This window comes from Lagenorhynchus albirostris, chromosome 6, assembly GCF_949774975.1.
Source record: "Lagenorhynchus albirostris chromosome 6, mLagAlb1.1, whole genome shotgun sequence".
In the NCBI taxonomy this organism is placed as follows: Eukaryota; Metazoa; Chordata; class Mammalia; order Artiodactyla; family Delphinidae; genus Lagenorhynchus; species Lagenorhynchus albirostris.
This window is the reverse complement of record NC_083100.1, coordinates 45,140,193-45,162,203: the sequence shown is the minus strand read 5'-3', so window position 1 is coordinate 45,162,203 and position 22,011 is coordinate 45,140,193. Positions and strand designations below refer to the sequence as shown.

General features: G+C 37.0%; 1 protein-coding gene across 1 annotated transcript in view; it reads right to left on the bottom strand.

The window, feature by feature from the left end:
• The window catches only part of COL5A2 (collagen type V alpha 2 chain), a 144,186-nt gene that overhangs the window by 26,882 nt on the left and 95,293 nt on the right, over window positions 1-22,011 (bottom strand). The window contains exons 15-31 of the mRNA XM_060152470.1: window positions 21,938-21,982; window positions 21,277-21,330; window positions 12,752-12,796; window positions 11,597-11,650; window positions 9,271-9,369; window positions 8,866-8,910; window positions 8,650-8,748; window positions 7,333-7,386; window positions 6,992-7,099; window positions 5,882-5,935; window positions 5,197-5,295; window positions 3,921-3,974; window positions 3,096-3,194; window positions 2,936-2,989; window positions 2,788-2,841; window positions 1,761-1,814; window positions 984-1,037 (exon numbers count right to left, since the gene is read on the bottom strand). Of these exons, the coding sequence (XP_060008453.1) occupies window positions 984-1,037; window positions 1,761-1,814; window positions 2,788-2,841; window positions 2,936-2,989; window positions 3,096-3,194; window positions 3,921-3,974; window positions 5,197-5,295; window positions 5,882-5,935; window positions 6,992-7,099; window positions 7,333-7,386; window positions 8,650-8,748; window positions 8,866-8,910; window positions 9,271-9,369; window positions 11,597-11,650; window positions 12,752-12,796; window positions 21,277-21,330; window positions 21,938-21,982 (1,125 nt within the window). The remainder of the gene's footprint in view (window positions 1-983; window positions 1,038-1,760; window positions 1,815-2,787; window positions 2,842-2,935; window positions 2,990-3,095; window positions 3,195-3,920; window positions 3,975-5,196; window positions 5,296-5,881; window positions 5,936-6,991; window positions 7,100-7,332; window positions 7,387-8,649; window positions 8,749-8,865; window positions 8,911-9,270; window positions 9,370-11,596; window positions 11,651-12,751; window positions 12,797-21,276; window positions 21,331-21,937; window positions 21,983-22,011) is intronic.

Here is a 22,011-nt window from a genome sequence, read left to right as displayed (position 1 = left end):
CTTCATTGTGGCATGATCTTCCTAAAACCCAAATGTAATAGTATTTCTCTCTACTTAAAAGCTCTTCATTAGCTTCCCATTACTCTAATAATAAGAACAAACTAGACTCAAATTAAGACTTTCCAGAATCAGGCCCCTGTCATTCTCCAGCCTCTTCTTCACCCTCCTCAACCTGTATTTCACATTTCTGACCTACCGAACTTTTTTCAGTGCCTAAATTTGATCATCAAGCCTTTGCACTTGCTGTTTGCATTTCCTGGAGTATTTTCTTGCCTTCCCTCCTCCCCGCTTACCATCATTCTTCCTTCAGATCTTATAAAAGATACTATTTTGTCCAGGAAACTTTTTCTAAACCCCAATGTCTGAATTAGGTGCATCTTCTAGGTTTACATACACACAGTGCCTCTCTTACCATAGCATTTAGAATATGCTACTGTTGTAACTGACTTTCTATACTCTCTGTCTCCTAGTAAAATAAAATATAAGGCAAGGTCCATGTCCATCTTGTTCAATTGGTTCAGGCCAAGGCTTAGTAGAGCTTAGCACAGAGTGCTCAGCAAATATTTCTGAACAGTTAAATGAATGAATAAATCACTAAAAGAAAAATAAATTACATAAACCTATGTGCTGGTAAAATGACAGAAATAAAATGGTAAGTTTCTGTTCATAACCGTTTATGAAGCCTCCAGTAAAATGTACAGTAAGACATATTTAGTGATTAAGAACACAGTATGAGCACATGACCTGGGTTCAAATCATATCAGCTGTGTGACTTTGGGAAAATTACTTAACATCCGTGTGCCTTATTTTCCTCATCTGTAAAATGGGCATAATAATAATAATAGTACCTAGTACATAAGAGTTGTTTTGAGGATTAAAGGAGATAATTAATTTAAAGCAAAGCAGAACAGAGCCTGACACATAGTAAGTGATATTATGTTAGCAATTTTTAGTATTGCTATCCTTATTATTTAAACACTTACCTGATCACCTGGCTTTCCACCTTCCCCAGGAGGCCCTGGAGGACCAGGAAGCCCCTAAAGCAAAAGAATATAAAATTGTGACTCTGTGGAAATTTAATAGGCCACCAGTGTTAACAGTTCACAATTCATAGAGCTCCCTGACTGTATTTTCAAGCAAAAGACATTATTTAAACACAAGTTAAGCAAAGCAAAATGAGAAACCTACATCCTCTAACATAACACAGCAGCTAGTCAGTTCGTAGGTTTAGATTTTCATTTGCACACCACTTAGCAAAAAAGAGGTAAGGATATAACAGTAGGTTCTTTATATTTGTGGAGCTTTTAATGGCTTTGAGAACAATACTTTAGGCTGCTAGAATAAATATTGAAAGTTAGTCCTGACAGTTTTTTCCCCAAATTATGATTATCTATGCTATTAATATACCATCATATTTAATTAAATAAATCATGAAAATTTGTTCAACAAAAAATTTTAGACACTGTGTCAATAAAATTAGATAAGCCTCAATATAGTTAAATAAATCTTATTGAGATATTAAGAACATTTTATGATTTATAATTTGTTAATAGGTTTGGGGTTTGATCAGTTGTTCAGGGGAAATCTGTTCCTTCTCTTTGAGTAAAAATGTTTGATTTTGTCCAAATGTCTATCTTATTTACTAAAAGAGGAATGACCCCTTTGAAAATTGTAGAATTTCACATCATTCAACCATATCTTTTTATAAAAAAGCATTTTGGTTAGGGGAAGAAGAAATGGAAGACTGAGTCAGTGCATACCTGAAAGCCAGTGGGGCCTGGAGGGCCCTGTTCTCCTCTCTCCCCAGCTAGACCCTAAGTCACGAAGGAAAGAAAACCATGAACATCACGAGCCAGATCCTTATGTCTGCTTCCCACTTGTGTGAACCACCAGAAGTATTTATATTTCTTTGTATTTCTTCCAATCACAAGTTTTTCACTTTAGCAAGATAATAAACTAGTCCTAAATGTCAACTAATTGTACCGTTTTAAGTCCCTGATGGTGAGAAAATATCTTCTAAAGCCAGTGAAGAAACTGATAACATGTGTTTATTTTTTATCCAAACATAAATGTCTGGAGCCAACTGTAAAATTTGGGGGAAAATTGACTATTGGCATGGAAAAATCCATTACTTTTATATGTCTAATCTAAAAGGTAATTAATGTTTCCATTGTAGTTTGTTTCTCAGTGTTATAAAAATTATTAATCAAACCTTCAAAACTAGAATAACTAAAGAAAGCAAAGCTAACATTTTAAAAAAGATATTTAAATTGCCCCATTCCAAAACAAATAAACATGCCATAGTATTTCTGATAAACACAATTTTAAAATCCTAGGATGAAAATATACCTCAAAGGATAAATATTATTCCTTTTTAGTCCATCCAAAAAAAACAAAACAAACAAACAAAAAAACGCTTAAATAAATTTCTGTAAGACACAATATTAGAAAAAAAAAATCGAGTATTTATATATTTTAAATAAAATACAGTATAAAATATTTGTCAGACACTACTTTCCTCACATAATTTTCAACTGTGATAACATAGAGATGATGAGGTAGCTTTTACCATCAGCATTTCATAGAAGTTTAAAATGAAAAGACCAATAATTCTACTTAAAAAGGCAGAAGATGCCAGCACAGGAATCAAAAGAAAAGATATAACTGAAATTCTTCCATCTTGCACTTTTTTATTTACTTCCCCCCAAAACCTACCCATGAGTAAAGTCTCAGACAAACATCACTGAAGAATGCAATGTGAATATATTCTCACTAAAACTTACATACCGGGGGGCCCACAGGACCGGAAGGACCAACTTCACCATCTTTTCCAGGAGCTCCCTAGCATCGCAGAGAGATAATTTATGAGGTGAGACCATGAGAATTTGGGTAATTTCATATATATTTTTTTCTTTAGCAGAAAATGTATAGTTACCCTCTGCCCAGGAACACCAGCATTTCCTGCTTCTCCAGGTTTTCCAGGGTCACCCTAAAGAATCAATGCAAACTAATTTAAATTTCAATCAGTTTGCTATAAACATGTCAGCTCCAAGTGAGGATTATGATGAGATGGCAACATTATACACTGTACTCACACTGCTACCTTTGGGGCCTGGAAGACCCATACTCCCAGGCTGCCCTCTGATTCCTATGGAGCCTGGAGGACCTGGCCGGCCATCCTCTCCTGGAGCACCCTACAAAATTGACAGGAGCAATGTAAGTTTCACATAAGTTCTCTCTGAATGTTACATCACCCAAATTGTCACTTGCCTTTCCTTACTACAAAAGTTATGTAAGTTTTAAATTAAGCCACGTTTTTATTTCAGTGAATCAGGACAGTTGAGTGTTTTTAAAAACAACTGCTGAGGTATTTGAATGTTTAGAACGGAGACTTTATTCTTATTCTATACACAAGCCTCATCTTTATGTCTCTTTACATTCTCATATTAATAGGGGAAATCTTCCTTCTTTCATTTACTCTTGTTTGTGGTAATGAAAACTCAGGACTTCCATTTCACATTTGCTGTATAAGGAAAGGGCCCAGAATATATGAACTTTCAAATTTATACCCACTTATCTCTTAAATGTATAAAATTGGAAGGATATCAAGAAATGAGAATGTTGCTAACAAATTCCACTAATATTAATAAATACATCATGGAAACTTTTTCACTTATGTCAGAGAAGCAATTACAATCTCAAGCATTTATTTCAATACAACGTTATCAATTTTTGGTCATTTTGAAAATATGCAGATCCTTAATATTTACTTCCAGGAGAGGAAGGTACATTTTAAACATGTAAACATGATCAGCATCCACCTGATCAAAAATGTTAACCTTAAATAAGCATCTTACCATGTAAGTTGCATGTCTATTGAGAAATATTAATGGTGGTGGACTTCTGTTTAAATTACTTACCAAAGGTCCAAGTTTTCCTTCAGGACCTTGAACACCAGGATTTCCTGTCAGACCCTAAAAATTAAAAGCAATTGTCAGTTTGTTGCTGACCTGCAACTGGAGTAAAGATTCTAAAGAGTAAAAATAGCACTGCATTAAAAAGATCCAGTTCCGCTTTGCAATGCCCACTCTCAGTAGCCTTAGGCTCCTCTAGCAAACTCACAGGACCATCATGGACCCCACCCAACCTGGTTTCAGGATACAGGGCAGGATACAGGGCAGACGACACAACATGCAACAAGGCATCACATGTGGGACTCCCCACTGGGAGGAGTCCTCACAGCACAGCCTTCAGGGCCAGACTCTAAGCCTCCCACAATGGGAGGCCCGATGTGAGAGAATCAGTCTACGTGGTGGGTGCAGGAGCAACCCTGGTTTGAAATCTCACATAACCAATATTTGTAACAGCACCTTGGACATACTATACTGGTCCCAGCAAGGTGAATGCCCAGGTAGAAGTCCCTGCAAACTCAGGAAATCCAAAGCTATGCCTCCTACCAGTTTTTTTAATTCATTCATAGTCCTCCAAGTCCAAATGCAGTCTACAATCAGGGATCATTTTTACTAAAAGTAATTGAATGGTCATTCAACTGGCATTCCACCTTTATCATGTGTCTAGGGAAGAATATCGAAGATATTTATCGAAGATGAACCCAATGCCTGTTTCTCACGTAGAAGGAGAAAGGGTTGTAGGAGACTTTTACTTATATATCTAACACTGGGTTCAGGACAAAGAACTTATGTTGAGCCAACTGTATCTTTCCATGAAGCTTTCTGTATAATCCTTTTCTCTTTAAGGGGCATTGTTGACAACTGAATATAAGGGTAATTCCATAGTTCTAATGAATTTTCAAGTGACATTTTGTTAAAATGAAATTTGTCAGGAATTCTCTGTGCTAAAAGTCACATAAGTTGTTCATCAGCAAGTAAAGAAAAATCATAAAAATTGATAAAAAGGATTTTCTTTTCATATCAAGTGGTAAAATTATTAATACATACCTCTTTGAATAAAGGAGACTAGAAGTTTTTTTTTTTCTATACATGATAAAAATAGCAAACCATTCATTATTTCAAAAATAATGAAACAGGTCAAACCCAAAGAAAAAAACAAAGAAATGTTCCAAGTCGTGAAAGCAAGCTATTAAAAAAAAAAAAAAAAAACCTTTAAAAAACCTTTAATGAATTCTCAGGAGCATATCTCCTGGGTTGATGTAGCAAAAAACTGCTGTGTTCTTACCCGAGCACCTGGAAGCCCAGGTTCCCCCGGACGTCCTGGATCCCCCTGACCTCCTTTAGGTCCTGAAGAACCTACAGGACCCCTCTCTCCTTGAGCCCCCTGTTCCAAAGCAAAGCAGAACATATCAGGAAAAAGGTAGTGCAGGGAAACAAAAGCAAGCATATATAAAATCCTTGTTTACAAATCAAACCACTAGTATAACATAAAAGAGTTTGTCAAAGTAGTTACAAAGACTTCTTTGTAAACCATGTCACTTCACATTTTGTTCTCATTTGGATTCCTTGTAGAATAGAGGTTTTTCATCATTAACTAATGAAAGTTGTGTTTAGAGCCTCACTCCAATAACTTAGATTTAGAAACCCCCAAATTTTGAAACAGTCTAAATTTCTAGATAAAGGAAAAAATATATATCGGCTAAAGGAAAGATTTATGGCCTATTCTTCTCAAGAATGTCCCTGGAAAGTTTGAAAACAAACTCCAATACACCTCCAACTATCATCCTTCTCCCCTAGACCTCTATAATGAAGAAATTGCACAAGTGGGATTTGGCAGTAGGAGTAACATCTGTGTCCAACTCTTTTCTAGATCTGGACCCATGTGGACCAAGGCTAGATCACCATGCTGGACAATGGCATCTTTTGCAACACTGCCCACAGGAGTGTCAACCTTGATAGGATAACCTTACCTTTGGTCCAGGTAAACCATCAGAGCCTGGAAAACCACGATTGCCAGGAGCACCCTACAAATGACCAAAATGTATTCTTAATTGTGGATGTTTTTGTAATATATAACGAGTGGGTGATTTTTATTCTTAGTACTATAAGGTTTTAGGAGCTATGATCAACCCAACACAGCAATAGATATGTATAAGAAAAAATAACATGACTATACAGAAAGACATTTTAAATTTTGAAAAGTATGTGTAAGTACTGAGCCAAAATTATTCAAATCAAAAAATATTTTACCACTTCATTATAAAATTAAACATAGAGAAAAACTGATACATAGATATAGATACAAGAGGTAAAGAAATGGTACCATCTACCACAATCAAAATGTCCGTGATTGCAGGCATTAGTATTGTCTTTGATGTGAAGCCCTTTGCATTTTCTGAGGTTCCATACAAAAGTAAGGTGATATTGTTATTCTCCCTTTCAGACCTGTTTCATTATAGTCCAGTCACAGCAACCTTTTCTGGTCTTCAAAATCACTAAGCCCTTTCTGGCCTCCTGGATTTGCATTTTTTGTTTCCTCTGCTGAAAAATGCTTTTTCTCTCAAGTTTTCTTGCTGGCTCATCTTAATCTTCAGATTTTAGCTAGATGCCATCTTCTCAAAGAATCTTATTTCCTAACCACCTAACCTAATGCCACACTACTGTCATAAGTTACTCTCTACCACATCACCCTGCTATTCCCTAAGTGTATATGGCACTTATTAAAATGTGTAATTATATTTTTATTTACCTGTTAACTTGTTTATTGCTTACCTCCCCACTAAACTATTGTTTACTAGCTCCCGCATGAAGGCTGGACCCATAGCATTCTTGTTCACTGATGTATCCCAAGCACCATATACCAAATTGGCATAGAGCATTTGTTCAGTCAATATTAGATGAATGAATGAATGAACAATGATTAGACAGTTGGCTCCCTGAATTCAAAGATAGCCATACTGAACTGTGCAATGCACCTGCTAGCATTTCTCTTAATTGCTCTAGTTTTCCTCACTATTCCAAAAGTTATTCATGTACTTCCCCCACAACTATAAGAATTTATTCAATCATTCAAATTTTACCCTTTCTCCCATGGGGCCTGGAGGACCAACTGTTCCTGGATCACCTCGGGGACCTCGTTTGCCTTCTTCACCAGGTGGGCCTATTGGACCCTGAATACCATGTGGCCCCTATTGAAAACAGAAGGACAGATACCAGAAAGAGCCATTTGACAAGGGAGTTATAGTCAAAAGATTCATTTAAATAAGTCAGTCACAAATTTTAAACTATATTAAGCAAACTATTTCCATCCAAAAGTATTATAATTCTCATTGTCATTATTTGAAGTACTTGAGTATTTTGGGCTTACATTTCTGGATAATATTCATGTTCTTATTATCATTTAAAAGAAATAAAACCTTACCGGTTCCCCTTTTGGGCCAGCTTCTCCTTTGAAACCTGGAACTCCTGGATCACCCTAAAATAAAAACATCGATAATTTTAAGAACCAAGATATTTATCCAGCCCAACCTGCTTTAATTATTACAGTGAATGGGCCTTGAAAATTTTCTGCAGCTGAATCTGTACTGAATCAGCAGTATAATAATTTTTTTAAATTATGCAAATCTTGTGGAATGTGTGTGAAATTTTATAAAATCCAGTATAGTTAGGTAGTAGTTTGTATATTTTACAGGGGTCTTCAAAAGATTTACTTTTATAATCTTGTTTTTAATCATGCATAGTAGGATAATTAGAATTATTCAGTTATTATTACAATTTGATAATAAAAATTAGAACTAACAATGACAACTTCAATAGATAAATCTATTTAGAATCTATTTTAGGAAATAGATCTCTTCACCCAAAATCAAAATAATTTTATATTTATGTTCTATTTATTGAGATTTGACAACTTCAAATAGGGTATTTTATCTTTAGAGTATTCAAGAGTTTTGGGTATGTATGTCTTTATAATACCAATTGTACTATAATTTGTGGGAACCAGATTGCTAAATTGAGAACATGATAAAATCAAATGTAAAATACCAACAACACGCATGTTTTTATAAATTTGTCACTAGCATTTAAAAAGGATTTATCAGCATAATCAAATTACTTAGATCAGGATCTAAAATATTTGTTTTAAGTAGTACTAGGAAACAAAGTTTTGTTATATATCAAGCTAAAAGATACATAAGCACAACTTCTCAATGTGTTTATTTCTTAAGAACTAACCGTATATTTTTACCAATAGATAAATATATGAATATAAAACATACAAATTTATACAAAATGTGGAAACTCATTCAATATAAACAACATGTTGGAAGCACTCTTCAAGAATAAATCTTAAGAAATAGCTGTTGAACCCATTTTAGCCAAGTTGTCATTATAACCCCCCATGAAAACTCCGTATTTCCCCATACTGGCTTGCAAAGTGTCTCCATATTTGTTATGTAACTCTATAAAATTCTATGAGGTGGATCATGAAGTTATGACCTTACTATTTTAAACAAAAGAACACTAAAATTTAACATAGTGCAATAATTTTCCCCTTTGAATTTAAACATGTAAATTGTACATTAACATTTGGCTTCCACTTTACAAAAATTCCTACCTTCTTTTGCCTCATTCAAATAAGTCACATTATCTATGTTTCACTGTATCTCATTGCATATTATTTCTCTGGCGATCTTAGTTGTATTATACTAATGGATGATAATTCTTTGATGGACATTACCGGTTGGCCTCGAATTCCTGGAGGTCCAGTGCTACCCTGAGGTCCTGGAGATCCAGGGGGCCCTGCTAAGCCAGGAGGACCAGAGGTACCCGGAGAACCCTATTGGAATGCAAGAGTAACATGATGAGCAGAGACCTAGGCACAAGTCTATGGTCACTGTTCAAAGGATTGTGCCCATTTGAACCTCATGTGGCCTAAATGAAGTTAGTTACTCACTGTTGGGCCTTTGGCACCAGGCGTACCATCAGTTCCCACTGCACCCTAAAAGATACAGGAAAAGTTCATGAAATATTAAGCCATATCTAGGGTGGTATTCAGATGTCCACCCATCTCACAAAAGGAGGCAGAAAAATTACCAAAAAGAAAGAAAGGAAAAATAAATCAACCACCATTATATTATAAAAATCACTTTTATGACTAATTAATTCCCTTTAGACAAATTTAGACAAATTCCCTAATAGACAAAATTTGCAGAGTTGACAAGGGACATGTTTTTTTTCATGAGTTCTAAACACTCATTCAGAATTGAAAGAGAATATATTAAAATACGTTGCCATTGTTCAATAGTTATAAAACATGTCCAGCTTTCAGTGATAATTTCTAAATATACTAGGAACTTACAGGAAGACCTTGAGAGCCAACAGGACCTGGTAGCCCAGTTTCACCTCTTTGCCCCTGAGGACCTTCAGGGCCTCGTGCCCCAGTGGGACCTGCTTCTCCCTAAAGGGGTATGAGGACAACGTTAATTTAAGAAAATATCAGTGTGGTGTGTTTCAAAGCTGACTGCTTATTTGGAGTTTTACATTTTACACCCAATCATTTAAACGAGTCAAGAACACAAAGTAGTTTCCAGGGGTGTGTGCCTAACTTAGCTTAAGGGATGGACTCACTTCCCGCCACTCTGGATGTGATGATGCCCACAGCATGCAGAGCAGAGCAACCTGGTGAAGGTCACCTGATAGCTACCCTTGTTTCAACCCAAGATAGGGATCCAGATAGTAAATAAAAATACAGGATGCCTGGTTAAGTTTTAATTCAGATAAACAACAAATGATTTCAGAATAAGTTTGTCCCATGCAATATCTGGAACATATTTATCCTAAAAGATTATTCTTTATTTATCTGAAATTCAAACTTAGCTGAGTTTCTGCATTTTATCTAACATATTAGGTACCTAATGTAAATCAAATCCTAGAGGGAATCCCTATTATCCTTCACTGAAATACAAAGAACTAGACGTGAAAGTTTATTCTTCATCTAGAGAGCCAGACAGCCTGGAAGAATATTACAGGTATGGCAGAATTTTGGCCAAAAACAAACACCAGGGGTGGTGGTCTTTATGTTGGGGGTGGTGGTAGGACAGGGAAACAATTTCTGAAACAGTTTTGTGAGGTGTTTGACTTTATTGAGGAGTTTTCAGTAGCCAACAGCCCGTATTAGAAAAACCCAGGAGGAGAGGGAAGTATCCAGAGTAAACTACTGTATAAACTATGATGGCTAGTGAAGTCTTAACTAGAGGCCACAGTAGGAGCAGAAACCACTTCCTGCTAAGTGAGAGTCCGGGGCATTGTGAGTATTCTTCCTTGAATTTTCTAGCCAGAGCTCGGTGTGAGGGTGGAGAGTCTTACAGAGAGAGAGAGGGAAGGGATTTTGCCTATTTTGATTGAGGTACACAGGGAGTTTGGGCCTTCCCATGTCAGAGTCAGTGGCAGCAGACTTAGGACTTCAGGGAGCAGATCAGATACAGAGGGGAACTGAAGCAGGTCCTACTCGGCTGAGTTCACAGTGAGTTCTCAGTTAACGGAGGGACTGGTTAGTGAACCAACGGAGTGAATAGTGAACCATTTTTAAATAAAGCAGGCACATCCCTGTGGCACAGAATTTAAAGTCAGCGTTAGAGAAAGCCGAAGAATAATTTGACTTGATGACTCTCACATTTCAAAGAATACTTGAAATGTCAACTAGAGATTTTTTTGTTTGTTTATTTGTTTGTTTCGAAGTTCAAATCCAATCTGAGTGGCCCCACTAACAAGAAGCGTGGGCCTATACTGAGGGCATCCTCTGCCTCAGGCACTATGCTAAGGGTTTGCATATTTTCTCACTTAATCTTCAATAAAATTCCTTGAGAAAACAAGATTTAGAGAGATGAGGTGACTGGCCACGGTTATTTTTGTACAGCAGAATCTTGTGAGCAAATCCCTTCTTCAAGATGAAGAAAATTATTGCCAAAGAAAAACCGGGTGTGAGAAAAATCAAACGTATTGTGTTGTTCAAAGTTTGAAGGTAGTGTTCTGAGTTTATTCACTAATTTAGCTAATATAATCTTAATAACCTCCCACTGTAATACATGGATTTATCATCCAAAGTGTTGAGAGAAAGAACAAGTTGTGACTCACTACAAATGTAAATCATCCCAGCAGAATACTCCAATCCATTTCCACATGGACAGCCAAATAGCCTCCCCACGCATTCCATTAATGATTGTGTTAGTTGCGGGGGTGGAGGTGGGGAGAAGGGGAGCAGAAGTGGAGGCCAATATTGTGTGGCCTTTTGATCACCTCGGATTTATTTTACTCTCCTATTGTTTAGAACATTCTGCTATTTATTACTGCCAGGCACTGTATCCAAGAATAGAGTTCAATTCAGATTAAACCCTTACCCCTCACAGCCGTTACAATTGTCTGGTGTTAGAGTCCTATTGCAACAGACTCTTTGATACTACAAGTGCATGATTATAAGTAATTCTCTTTTAATTACTTATTATATAATAATATCATATTTTTCATTTTCTTTTTTTTTCCCCTACCATAATGGACACTGAGAATACGCTAGGCTCTTTTCCTTAGTGAAGAGCGACTTCCACACTCTTCAATGAAAGAAATGACATTCTTTACTTTGGGATTCAGGTAATTCATGTCATCAAGAGCTAAATATAGTAACATCTTACCTTCAACCCAGGATTTCCTGGAAAACCAGCGGAACCAGTTATCCCAAGAGGACCCTATTAAAAGAAACCAGAAAAATGATTAGACGTGTATTTTAATTAACATGAAATCTTTTATTCTGTACTTTGACATATAAGAATAATCCACTTAGTACTTTAAAATCACAAAGATAATAATATAATTTTATCATAAGAACCTTACAACACTGATATGCAATTGTGCTAAAAGACATGTCCAGTGGTATTAAACATAACAGAATTTCCTAGTTGTAGCATACGAGAGTCAGTCACAAACACAAATTGTTTGAAACAACTGCTTCTAGAGAAATTACTTTCTTTGTGTTAACCAAGTAATAAGGATAGTTTTTAGAAAGTTACACATTGTACCAAAATCTAGGACTTCACTTTATAAAAATGATGATTAAGAATCATCTGGATATTTTGAAGTGATTTTTTTCAGGCTAATAAAAAGTGAATATGTGTCACTATACTACATTTGGGAAGGCATGAATAGAGTCTAAACCACTGATTTAAAGCTGGATTTAAAGGAAATGAGTGTAAGAGGAATTTCATTCTAGGTTATCCTGATTCTTCTTTGAGGACTGTATTTTAAATCCATCAGTTTTGCATTAATAAAAGCCCTTTTAAATTACACTTATTTTTCCTCCCATAGTTTGTTTCCTTTTTATGAGTAACAAGGAAGAAAAGATCTTAAGGGCAAGTAATGTCAAATCCTATTTACCCTCCTAGTACTGAATGTTTCCCTGAGCTCATCATGTTTTTCACCTATCCACTGTACGGACCATGTTGTATTCTTGTTCTTTTTATATACTCATCTTTCAAGACTAAGCTTAAAAGTTGTTCCTCTTTAAGTCTTTCTTGACTTCTTTGTCTCACTACAGGTGACGGTACAGGTAGGTTCCCATACTTCAGGTTGCTTTCCCTATTACAGAAGTTAGCAATAGCATTATGCTACAATATCAATTGATATATCTCTCTTCTTTGATAGGGCAGGTTTCAAAGGCAAGTACTATGTGTTTATTGTCTTTCTGTTCCAAGCACCTGGGACACAGTAGGTGCTTTGTAAATGGTAATGAATGTACAAATGGAAGAATGAATGAATAAGTGAATGAATGAATATGAAAGTAATACACTCACCATTGGCCCAGGTTTTCCAGGCATACCATGTGCACCTCGTTGTCCCTAGTTAGGAGAAGAGGCAAGATAACGGTGCATTTTCTACAGTATTTGTTGACAATTCATTTACGTTATAAAAATGTCTATGTTAAAATTGGAGAATGAATATTAAGGTTAACTGACAACTTTAACTAGGTTAATAGCAATAAAAATACACATTTATACAACATGCATAAAGTAGCAATAAGCACATCTATCCTTACAGCAATAAGAGAGAAAAATCAAGACTGGAAATACAAACTGATTAAAATGATTCTTTTTACTTGAACGTGTCACTTTCTATCAAATGAGCTCAAAGACAATGAAACTTTGAACACCGGGCTCTTCTTAATAGAATAACCCAGAGGAAGGAATGCACTCCATGTAAAACAAAAACCTAGAGCACATGTGCACACACATGTACACACACACACACAAAGGAAATTAAGTAGTAGTGAATGCTGCGGGTGTCACCCAGATCCCCCTTCAGCACAGAAATAATCATTCTACCACTGCTGGAAGTGTTATAAGCTGTGATGGCTCACAGTTGAGACCCTCCCCACAAATTGCTGAAAGGAGTTAGCTATCCCAAGGTTAGGCCCTTCCATGGTCAATGCAGTGGTACAAAGGATTAGCCCCCATTCAAAACAGTCTGAAGAGCCATCCCAGCTCCACTGTTCCCATGGAATGGAAGGCTCATGAAGATTGAGGTCTCTGTTGCAAATGTAACACAGTTTAATTTCTCCCTATGGCAAATCCTGCTTATTTTATTAATTTCTTCATAGGTGTAGTTTCTTTATTTTTTTAATAAATTTATTTATTTTTGGCTGCGTTGGGCCTTCATTGCTGAGAGTGGGTCTATTCTTTGCTGCGGTGCATGGGCTTCTCATGGTGGTGGCTTCTCTTGTTGTGGAGCACGGTCTCTAGGTGTACGGGCTTCAGTAGTTGTGGCACATGGGCTCAGTAGTTGTGGCTCGTGGGCTCTAGAGAGCAGGCTCAGTAGCTGTAGTGCACAGGCTTAGATGCTCCACGTCATGTGGGATCTTCCCAGACGAGAGCTCGAACCCATTTCCCCTGCATTGGCAGGTGGATTCGTTTTGAATTTTATTTTATTTATTTTTTTATACAGCAGGTTCTTATTAGTCATCAATTTTATACACATCAGTGTATACATGTCAATTCCAATTGCCAAATTCATCCCACCCCCACCCCAGCTTTCCCCCCTTGGTGTCCATACATTTGTTCTCTACATCTGTGTCTCAATTTCTGCCCTGCAAACCAGTTCATCTGTACCATTTGTCTAGGTTCCACATATATGCGTTAATATACGATATTTGTTTTTCTCTTTCTGACTTACTTCACTCTGTATGACAGTCTCTAGATCCAACCATGTCTCAACAAATGACCCAATTTTGTTCCTTTTTATGGCTGAGTAATATTCCATTGTATATATGTACCACATCTTCTTTATCCATTCATCTGTCGATGGGCATTTAGGTTGCTTCCATGACCTGGCTATTGTAAATAGTGCTGCAATGAACATTGGGGTGCATGTCTTTTTGAATTATGGGTTTCTCTGGGTATATGCCCAGCAGTGGGATTTCTGGATCATATGGTAAATCTATTTTTGGTTTTTTAAGGAACCTCCATACTGTTCTCCATAGTGGCTGTTTTAATTTACATTCTCACCAACAGTGCAAGAGGGTTCCCCTTTCTCCACACCCTCTCCAGCATTTGTTGTTTGCAGATTTTCTGATGATGCCCATTCTAACTGGTGTGAGGTGATACCTCATTGTAGTTTTTTTTTTTTTTTTTTTTTTTTTTTTGCGGTATGCGGGCCTCTCACTGTTGTGGCCTCTCCCATTGTGGAGCACAGGCTCCGGACGTGCAGGCTCAGCAGCCATGGCTCATGGGCCCAGCCACTCCGCGGCATGTGGGATATTCCTGGACTGGGGCATGAACCCGTGTCCCCTGCATCGGCAGGTGGACTCTCAACCACTGCGCCACCAGGGAAGCCCCTTCATTGTAGTTTTGATTTGCATTTCTCTAATAATTAGTGATGTTGAGCAGATTTTCATGTGCTTCTTGGCCATCTGTATGTCTTCTTTGTAGAAATGTCTATTTAGGTCTTCTGCCCATGTTTGGATTGGGTTGTTTGTTTTTTTAATATTGAGTTGCATGAGCTGTTTATATATTTTGGAGATTAATCCTTTGTCCATTGATTGGTTTGCAAATATTTTCTCCCATTCTGAGGGTTGTCTTTTCGTCTTGTTTATGGTTTCCTTTGCTGTGCAAATGCTTTGAAGTTTCATTAGGTCCCATTTGTTTAGTTTTGTTTTTATTTCCATTACTCTAGGAGGTGGATCAAAAAAGATCTTGTGTGATTTATGTCAAAGAGTGTTCTTCCTATGTTTTCCTCTAGGAGTTTTATAGTGTCTGGTCTTACATTTAGGTCTCTAATCCATTTTGAGTTTATTTTTGTGTATGGTGTTAGGAAGTGTTCTAATTTCATTCTTTTGCATGTAGCTGTCCAGTTTTCCCAGCACCACTTATTGAAGAGACTGTCTTTTCTCCATTGTATATCCTTGCCTGCTTTGTCATAGATTAGCTGACCATAGGTGCGTGGGTTTATCTCTGGGCTTTCTATCTTGTTCCATTAATCTTTATTTCTGCTTTTGTGCCAGTGCCATATTGTCTTGATTGCTGTAGCTTTGTAGTATAGGCTGAAGTCAGGGAGTCTGATTCCTCCAGCTCTGCTTTTTTCCCTCAAGGCTGCTTTGGCTATTCGGGGTCCTTTGTGTCTCGATACAAATTTTAAGATTTTTTGTTCTACCTCTGTAAAAACTGCCATTGGTAATTTGATAGGGATTGCATTGAATCTGTAGATTGCTTTGGATAATATAGTCATTTTCACAGTATTGATTCTTCCAATCCAAGAACATGGAATATCTCTCCATCTGTTGGTAACATCTTTAATTTCTTTCATCAGTATCTTATAGTTTTCTGCATACAGATTTTTGTCTCCCTAGGTAGGTTTATTCCTAGGTATTTTATTCTTTTTGTTGCAATGGTAAATGGGAGTGTTTCCTTAATTTCTTTTTCAAATTTTTCACCATTAGTATATAGGAATGCAAGAGATTTCTGTGCATTAAATTTGTATCCTGTAACTCTACCAAATTAATTGATTAGCTCTAGTAGTTTTCTGGTGGCATCTTTAGGATTCTCTATGTATAGTATCATGTCATCTGTAAACAGTGACAGTTTTACTTCTTCTTTTCCAATCTGTATTCTGTTTGTTTCTTTTTCTTCTCTGATTGCCATGGCTAGGACTTCCACAACTATGTTGAATAATAGTGGTGAGAGTGGACATCCTTGTCTTGTTCCTGATCTTAGAGGAAATGCTTTCAGTTTTTCACCATTGAGAATGATGTTTTGCTGTGGGTTTGTCATATATGGCCTTTATTATGTTGAGGTAGGTTCCCTCTATGCCCACTTTCTGGAGAGTTTTTATCATAAATGGGTTGTGAATTTTGTCAAAAGCTTTTTCTGTATCTATTGAGATGATCATATGGTTTTTCTTCTTCAATTTGTTAATATGGTGTATCACTTTCATTGATTTGCATATATTGAAGAATCCTCATATCCCTGGGCTAAATCCCACTTGATCACGGTGTATAATCCTTTTAATGTGTTGTTGGATTCTGTTTGCTAGTATTTTGTTGAGGACTTTTGTGTCTATATTCTTCAGTGATCTTGGTCTGTAATGTTCTTTATTTGTAGTATCTTTGTCTGGTTTTGGTATCAGGGTGATGGTGGCCTCATAGAATGGGTTTGGGAGTGTTCCTTCCTCTGCAATTTTTTGGAAGAGTTTGAGAAGGATGGTGTTAGCTCTTCTCTAAATGTTTTATAGAATTCACCTGTGAAGCCATCTGATCCTGGACTTTTGTTTGTTCGAAGATTTTTAATCACAGTTTCAATTTCATTACTTGTGATTAGTCTGTTCACATTTTCTATTTCTTCCTGGTTCAGTCTTGGAAGGTTATACCTTTCTAAGAATTTGTTAATTTCTTCCAGGTTGTCCATTTTATTGGCATAGAGTTGCTTACAGTAGTCTCATGATGCTTTGCATTTCTGTAGTGTCTGTTGTAACTTCTCCTTTTTCATTTTCAATTTTATTGATTTGAGTCCTCTCCCTCTTTTTCTTGATGAGTCTCGCTAATGGTTTATCAATTTTGTTTATCTTCTCAAAGAAAGAGCGTTTAGTTTTATTGATCTTTGCTATTGTTTTCTTTGTTTCTATTTCATTTATTTCTGCTCTGATCTTTATGATTTCTTTCTTTCTGCTAACTTTGGGTTTTGTTTGTTCTTCTTTCTCTAGTTCCTTTAGGAGTAAGGTTAAATTGTTTATTTGAGATTTTTCTTGTTTCTTGAGGTAGGCTTGTATAGCTATAAACTTCCCTCTTAGAACTGCTTTTGCTGCATCCCATAGGTTTTGGATTGTCGTATTTTCATTGTCATTTGTCTCTAGGTATTTTTTGATTTCCTCTTTTATTTCTTCAGTGATCTCTTGGTTATTTAGTAACGTATTGTTTAGCCTCCATGTGTTTGTGTTTTTCACGTTTTTATCCCTGTAATTATTTGTAATCTCATAGTGCTGTGGTCAGAAAAGATGCTTGATATGATTTCAATTTTCTAAAATTTACTGAGGCTTTATTTGTGACCTAAGATGCGCTCTTCCTGGAGAATGTTCCGTGTGCACTTGAGAAGAAAGTGTAATCTGCTGTTTTTGGACAGAATGTCCTATAAATATCAATTAAATCTATCTGGTCTATTGTGTCATTTAAAGGTTCTGTTTCCTTATTTATTTTCATTTTGGATGAAATGAGGTGTTAAAATCCCCTATTAGTATTGGTGTAAGTGAGGTGTTAAAATCCCCTATTAGTATTGTGTTACTGTCAAGTTCCTGTTTTATAGTTGTTAGCAGCTGCCTTATGTATTGAGGTGCTCCTATGTTGGGTGCATATATATTTATAATTGTTATATCTTCTTCTTGGATTGATCCCTTGATCATTACGTAGTGTCCTTCCTTGTCTCTTGTAACATTCTTTATTTTAAAGTCTATTTTATCTGATATGAGTATTGCTACTCCAGCTTTCTTTTGATTTCCATTTGCATGGAATATCTTTTTCTATCCCCTCACTTTCAGTCTGTATGTGTCCCTAGGTCTGAAGTGGGTCTCTTGTAGATGGGTGTTGTTTTTTTGTATCCATTCAGCAAGCCTGTGTCTTTTGGTTGGAGCATTTAATCCATTCACGTTTAAGGTAATTACCGACATGTATGTTCCTACGACCATTTTCTTAATTGTTTTGGGTTTGTTTTTGTAGGTCCTTTTCTTCTCTTGTGTTTCCCACTTAGAGAAGCTCCTTTAGCATTTCTTGTAGAGCTGGTTTGGTGGTGCTGAATTCTCTTAGCTTTTGCTTGTCTGTAAAGCCTTTGATTTCTCCGTAGAATCTGAATGCGATCCTTCTTGGGTAGAGTAATCTTGGTTGTAGGTTCTTCCCTTTCATCACTTTAAGTATATCATGCCACTCCCTTCTGGCTTGTAGAGTTTCTGCTGAGAAATCAGCTGTTAACCTTATGGGAGTTCCCTTGTATGTTATTTGTCATTTTTCCCTTGCTGCTTTCAATAATTTTTCTTTGTCTTTGATTTTTGCCAATTTGATTGTTATGTGTCTCGGCATGTTTCTCCTTGGGTTTGTCCTCTGTGGGACTCTGTGCTTCCTGGACTTGGGTGGCTATTTCCTTTCCCATGTTAGGGAAGTTTACAACTATAATCTCTTCAAATATTTTCTTGGGTCCTTTGTCTCTCTCTTCTCCTTCTGGGACCCCTAAAATGCAAATGTTGTTGCATTTAATGTTGTCCCAGAGGTCTCTTAGGCTGTCTTCATTTCTTCTCATTCTTTTTTCTTTATTCTGTTCAGCAGCAGTGAATTCCACCCTTCTGTCTTCCAGGTCACTTACCCGTTTTTCTGCCTCAGTTATTCTGCTATTGATTCCTTCTAGTGTAGTTTTCATTTCAGTTATTGTATTTTTCATCTCTGTTTGTTTGTTCTTTAATTCCTCTAGCTCTAGGTCTTTGTTAAACATTTCTTGCATCTTCTTGATCTTTGCCTCCATTCTTCTTCCAAGGTCCTGAATCATCTTCACTATCATTATTCTGAATTCTATTTCTGGAAGTTTGCCTACCTCCACTTCATTTAGTTGTTTTTCTGGAGTTTTATCTTGTTCCTTCATCTGGTAATAGCCCTCTGCCTTTTCATCTTGTCTATCTTTCTGTGAATGTGGGTTTTGTTCCACAGGCTGCAGGATTATAGTTCTTGCTTTTGCTGTTTGCCCTCTTGGCAGGTAGATTCTTAACCACTGCACCACCAGGGAAGTCCCATAGGGTGTAGTTTCTGAGAGCATTCCGAAAACAAATTTCCTGCACACAACTCTGCTTTAATGCCATTTCCTTGGAAAATTGACCCGTATATCGTTTGTGCCAGAGGTAGTCAAGAAAGCCGACGCTAAAATGGAGTTTTTAAGCTGGATTCCTCCTTGGCCAGCTGGCAATAGATGGAGTATGGATTTCTCTTGGCATGCTGTAGTGATGCAGTAGTAAATATTGTCTCCAGTAGTGAACTCAGATAGGGTACAAGTGTAAGGGAATGGGCTATGGGTGCAATAGCTCAGGCATTTGAGAAGGTTTAGGGGATGTAACAATTACAAAGTTAATGGAACTGCATGGGTCTTGTCAAGTGAATCCATTGGAGAAAGATGTTGAAAGGCTGATGGTAATTAATCATCAATATAAATCTCCTTAGCAGCATTTAAAAATATTGTCATCTTCTACAACCAGAAGGAAGAAAAAGTTGAAGATTAGGCCCAGGACTTTATGATAAAGGTTTAAGTGCTCTTGAGAAGGTTGAACTCTAAAATGTGGAAAGTCTGCTATGCCATGGTCAGGGCCCTTGATTGGAGGGAATGGGACCTTGAAATTTCACATTGGGATATCTTAAGAACTTTGAAATCTCAAATACCCTGAAGCCTCTGGGCCTACAGAAGTGCTCCTTCCCACCATTAACAGCTTATACTTCTCTCTTGCTTAAAGATGAAACAAAGGCCTCTACTTTATCAGACAACATATGCCACCACCACCACCACCTGCTCCTCCCCTGGCCACCAGACCAACAATTAGCATCAAGTCACAAAATAACTGCATTGAGGAAATGCTGTTTCTGATAAAAGAGTGAAGAGACTATACACTAAAAAATCTGTAAGTCTTATACATCTTATAGAGGCAGAATCCAAGAAAGAATGTATGGGACTAGGTCCTGAAGGTACTGGATCAAGAGGGACAGGATATAAAGCCAGAGATTTTTAATGATTTGGAAGCACTCTCGCATAATACATATTTAACACCCTGATAAACACCCTGGGAAATGTTGTTAACAGGGACAATAGTTCTTAGAAACTTGGAAAGAGCAATGGCACACACTAAGTGAAGCAGAAATGCTGGAACTTCCCAGGCAGATGGTAGAATAAAGCACAGAGAAGTGAACACAGTAGATTGGACATAATATGTATGTCTGGATAAGGCAATAGCTGACTATATTCTACAATATTCTCTACACTTCCAGATGATACTCTGCCTGTAAGTGATAAAGAATGGCCTAGTGAGAGGGTCTCACTTCTCCTGAATCAAGGCCCTGACTTTGGTATCACTGAGAAGCACTAAGGTGGTTGTCTTCTGTGGGATAATAGTAGGGGATGCTATAAACCTGGGAACTTTAATTGTAATGGGGATGATAGGATATCAAAATAACAGAGGCCAGGTGGCAGTCCTTAATTGTCAAAAGAAAAGTGGGTGAAATATAATGAACTGTAAGTTTGAAATATTAGCAAGTATAGCCTGACTTTCAGAGAGATGTGATGAGAATGAACAAAATAACGCCCCCCTCCAGGTTCAATGTAGATGGACAGACAGCAAGAGAATTTCTCAATCTGTACAACTAGGGAAGATGATCAGGAGACTCTAATCTTTAAAAGGGTTTATTCATAGTACTTACCTTTTAAGATTGTGAAGAACAAGAGATAAAGATATTCAGAAGAATGCTTGGCAATAATAAGTGCTTGATAAATATTACCTATTATTATAATGTGATTACTATTCCAAAGTCTATGATTCTCCATGCTGCTAAATGTTTTTATTATTTCTTAAATTCTGTATTAAAATAAGTAGGCAACAAATGTACTTTGGTTATGTAAGATGTTAACATTAACAGAAGGTAGGTATAGTGTACAAGGGTACATGGAAACTCTCTTCTATTTTTGCAACTTTTCTGTAAACCTAAATTTGTTTCAAAATAAAAAGTATAAAAATTACAAAGTAGGCAACCAGTACGTCATTCTCATTTAAAACACATATTCAGTAAAGCATTTGAGAGAGTTGAAATACACATACTTACAGGAGCACCCTGTGGCCCAAGTCTCCCTCTCTCTCCTGGCATTCCTCTTGGGCCCTGCAGATGATAAAGAAACATCTCTTGAAACATCTTACTTGAATTTCTAGGGTAGATTGATTTCACTACTCAAATCAATCAAGACTCATTATAATTGGCCTAAATAGATTTCACTTAACCTAGCTTTAATGGCCTAAATCTACAATAATCCTGATTTGATCACTGGGTACTGAAAAAGAATAAGGGCATTCAACAAATAAGAAAAACAATGTAATGCAGGAAGCCTTTTCTATTTGAAGGGGCAATTTTTTTTTTTTTTTTGCGGTAAGTGGGCCTCTCACTGTTGTGGCCTCTCTCGTTGCGGAGCAACAGGCTCAGGACGCGCAGGCTCAGCGGCCACGGCTCACGGGCCCAGCCGCTCCACAGCATGTGGAATCTTCCTGGACCGGGGCACGAACCCGTGTCCCCTGCATTGGCAGGCGGACGCTCAACCACTGCGCCACCAGGGAAGCCCTGAAGGGGCAATTCTCATACTGTGCTTGCCTTTCAGCTGATAATAAAGGATTATTTCACCAGCTAACATATGTTCTCTAGGTCTTTTTTTTTTTTTCATTTAAACATTCTCTTAGTATAATCTAAAAAAGCAAAGAATTAAATTTTTACGTACCATTGGACCCATGGCACCCATTGGACCAGTAGGGCCAGCTTCACCCTAAAGCAAAAATGAGATCATATTACAAT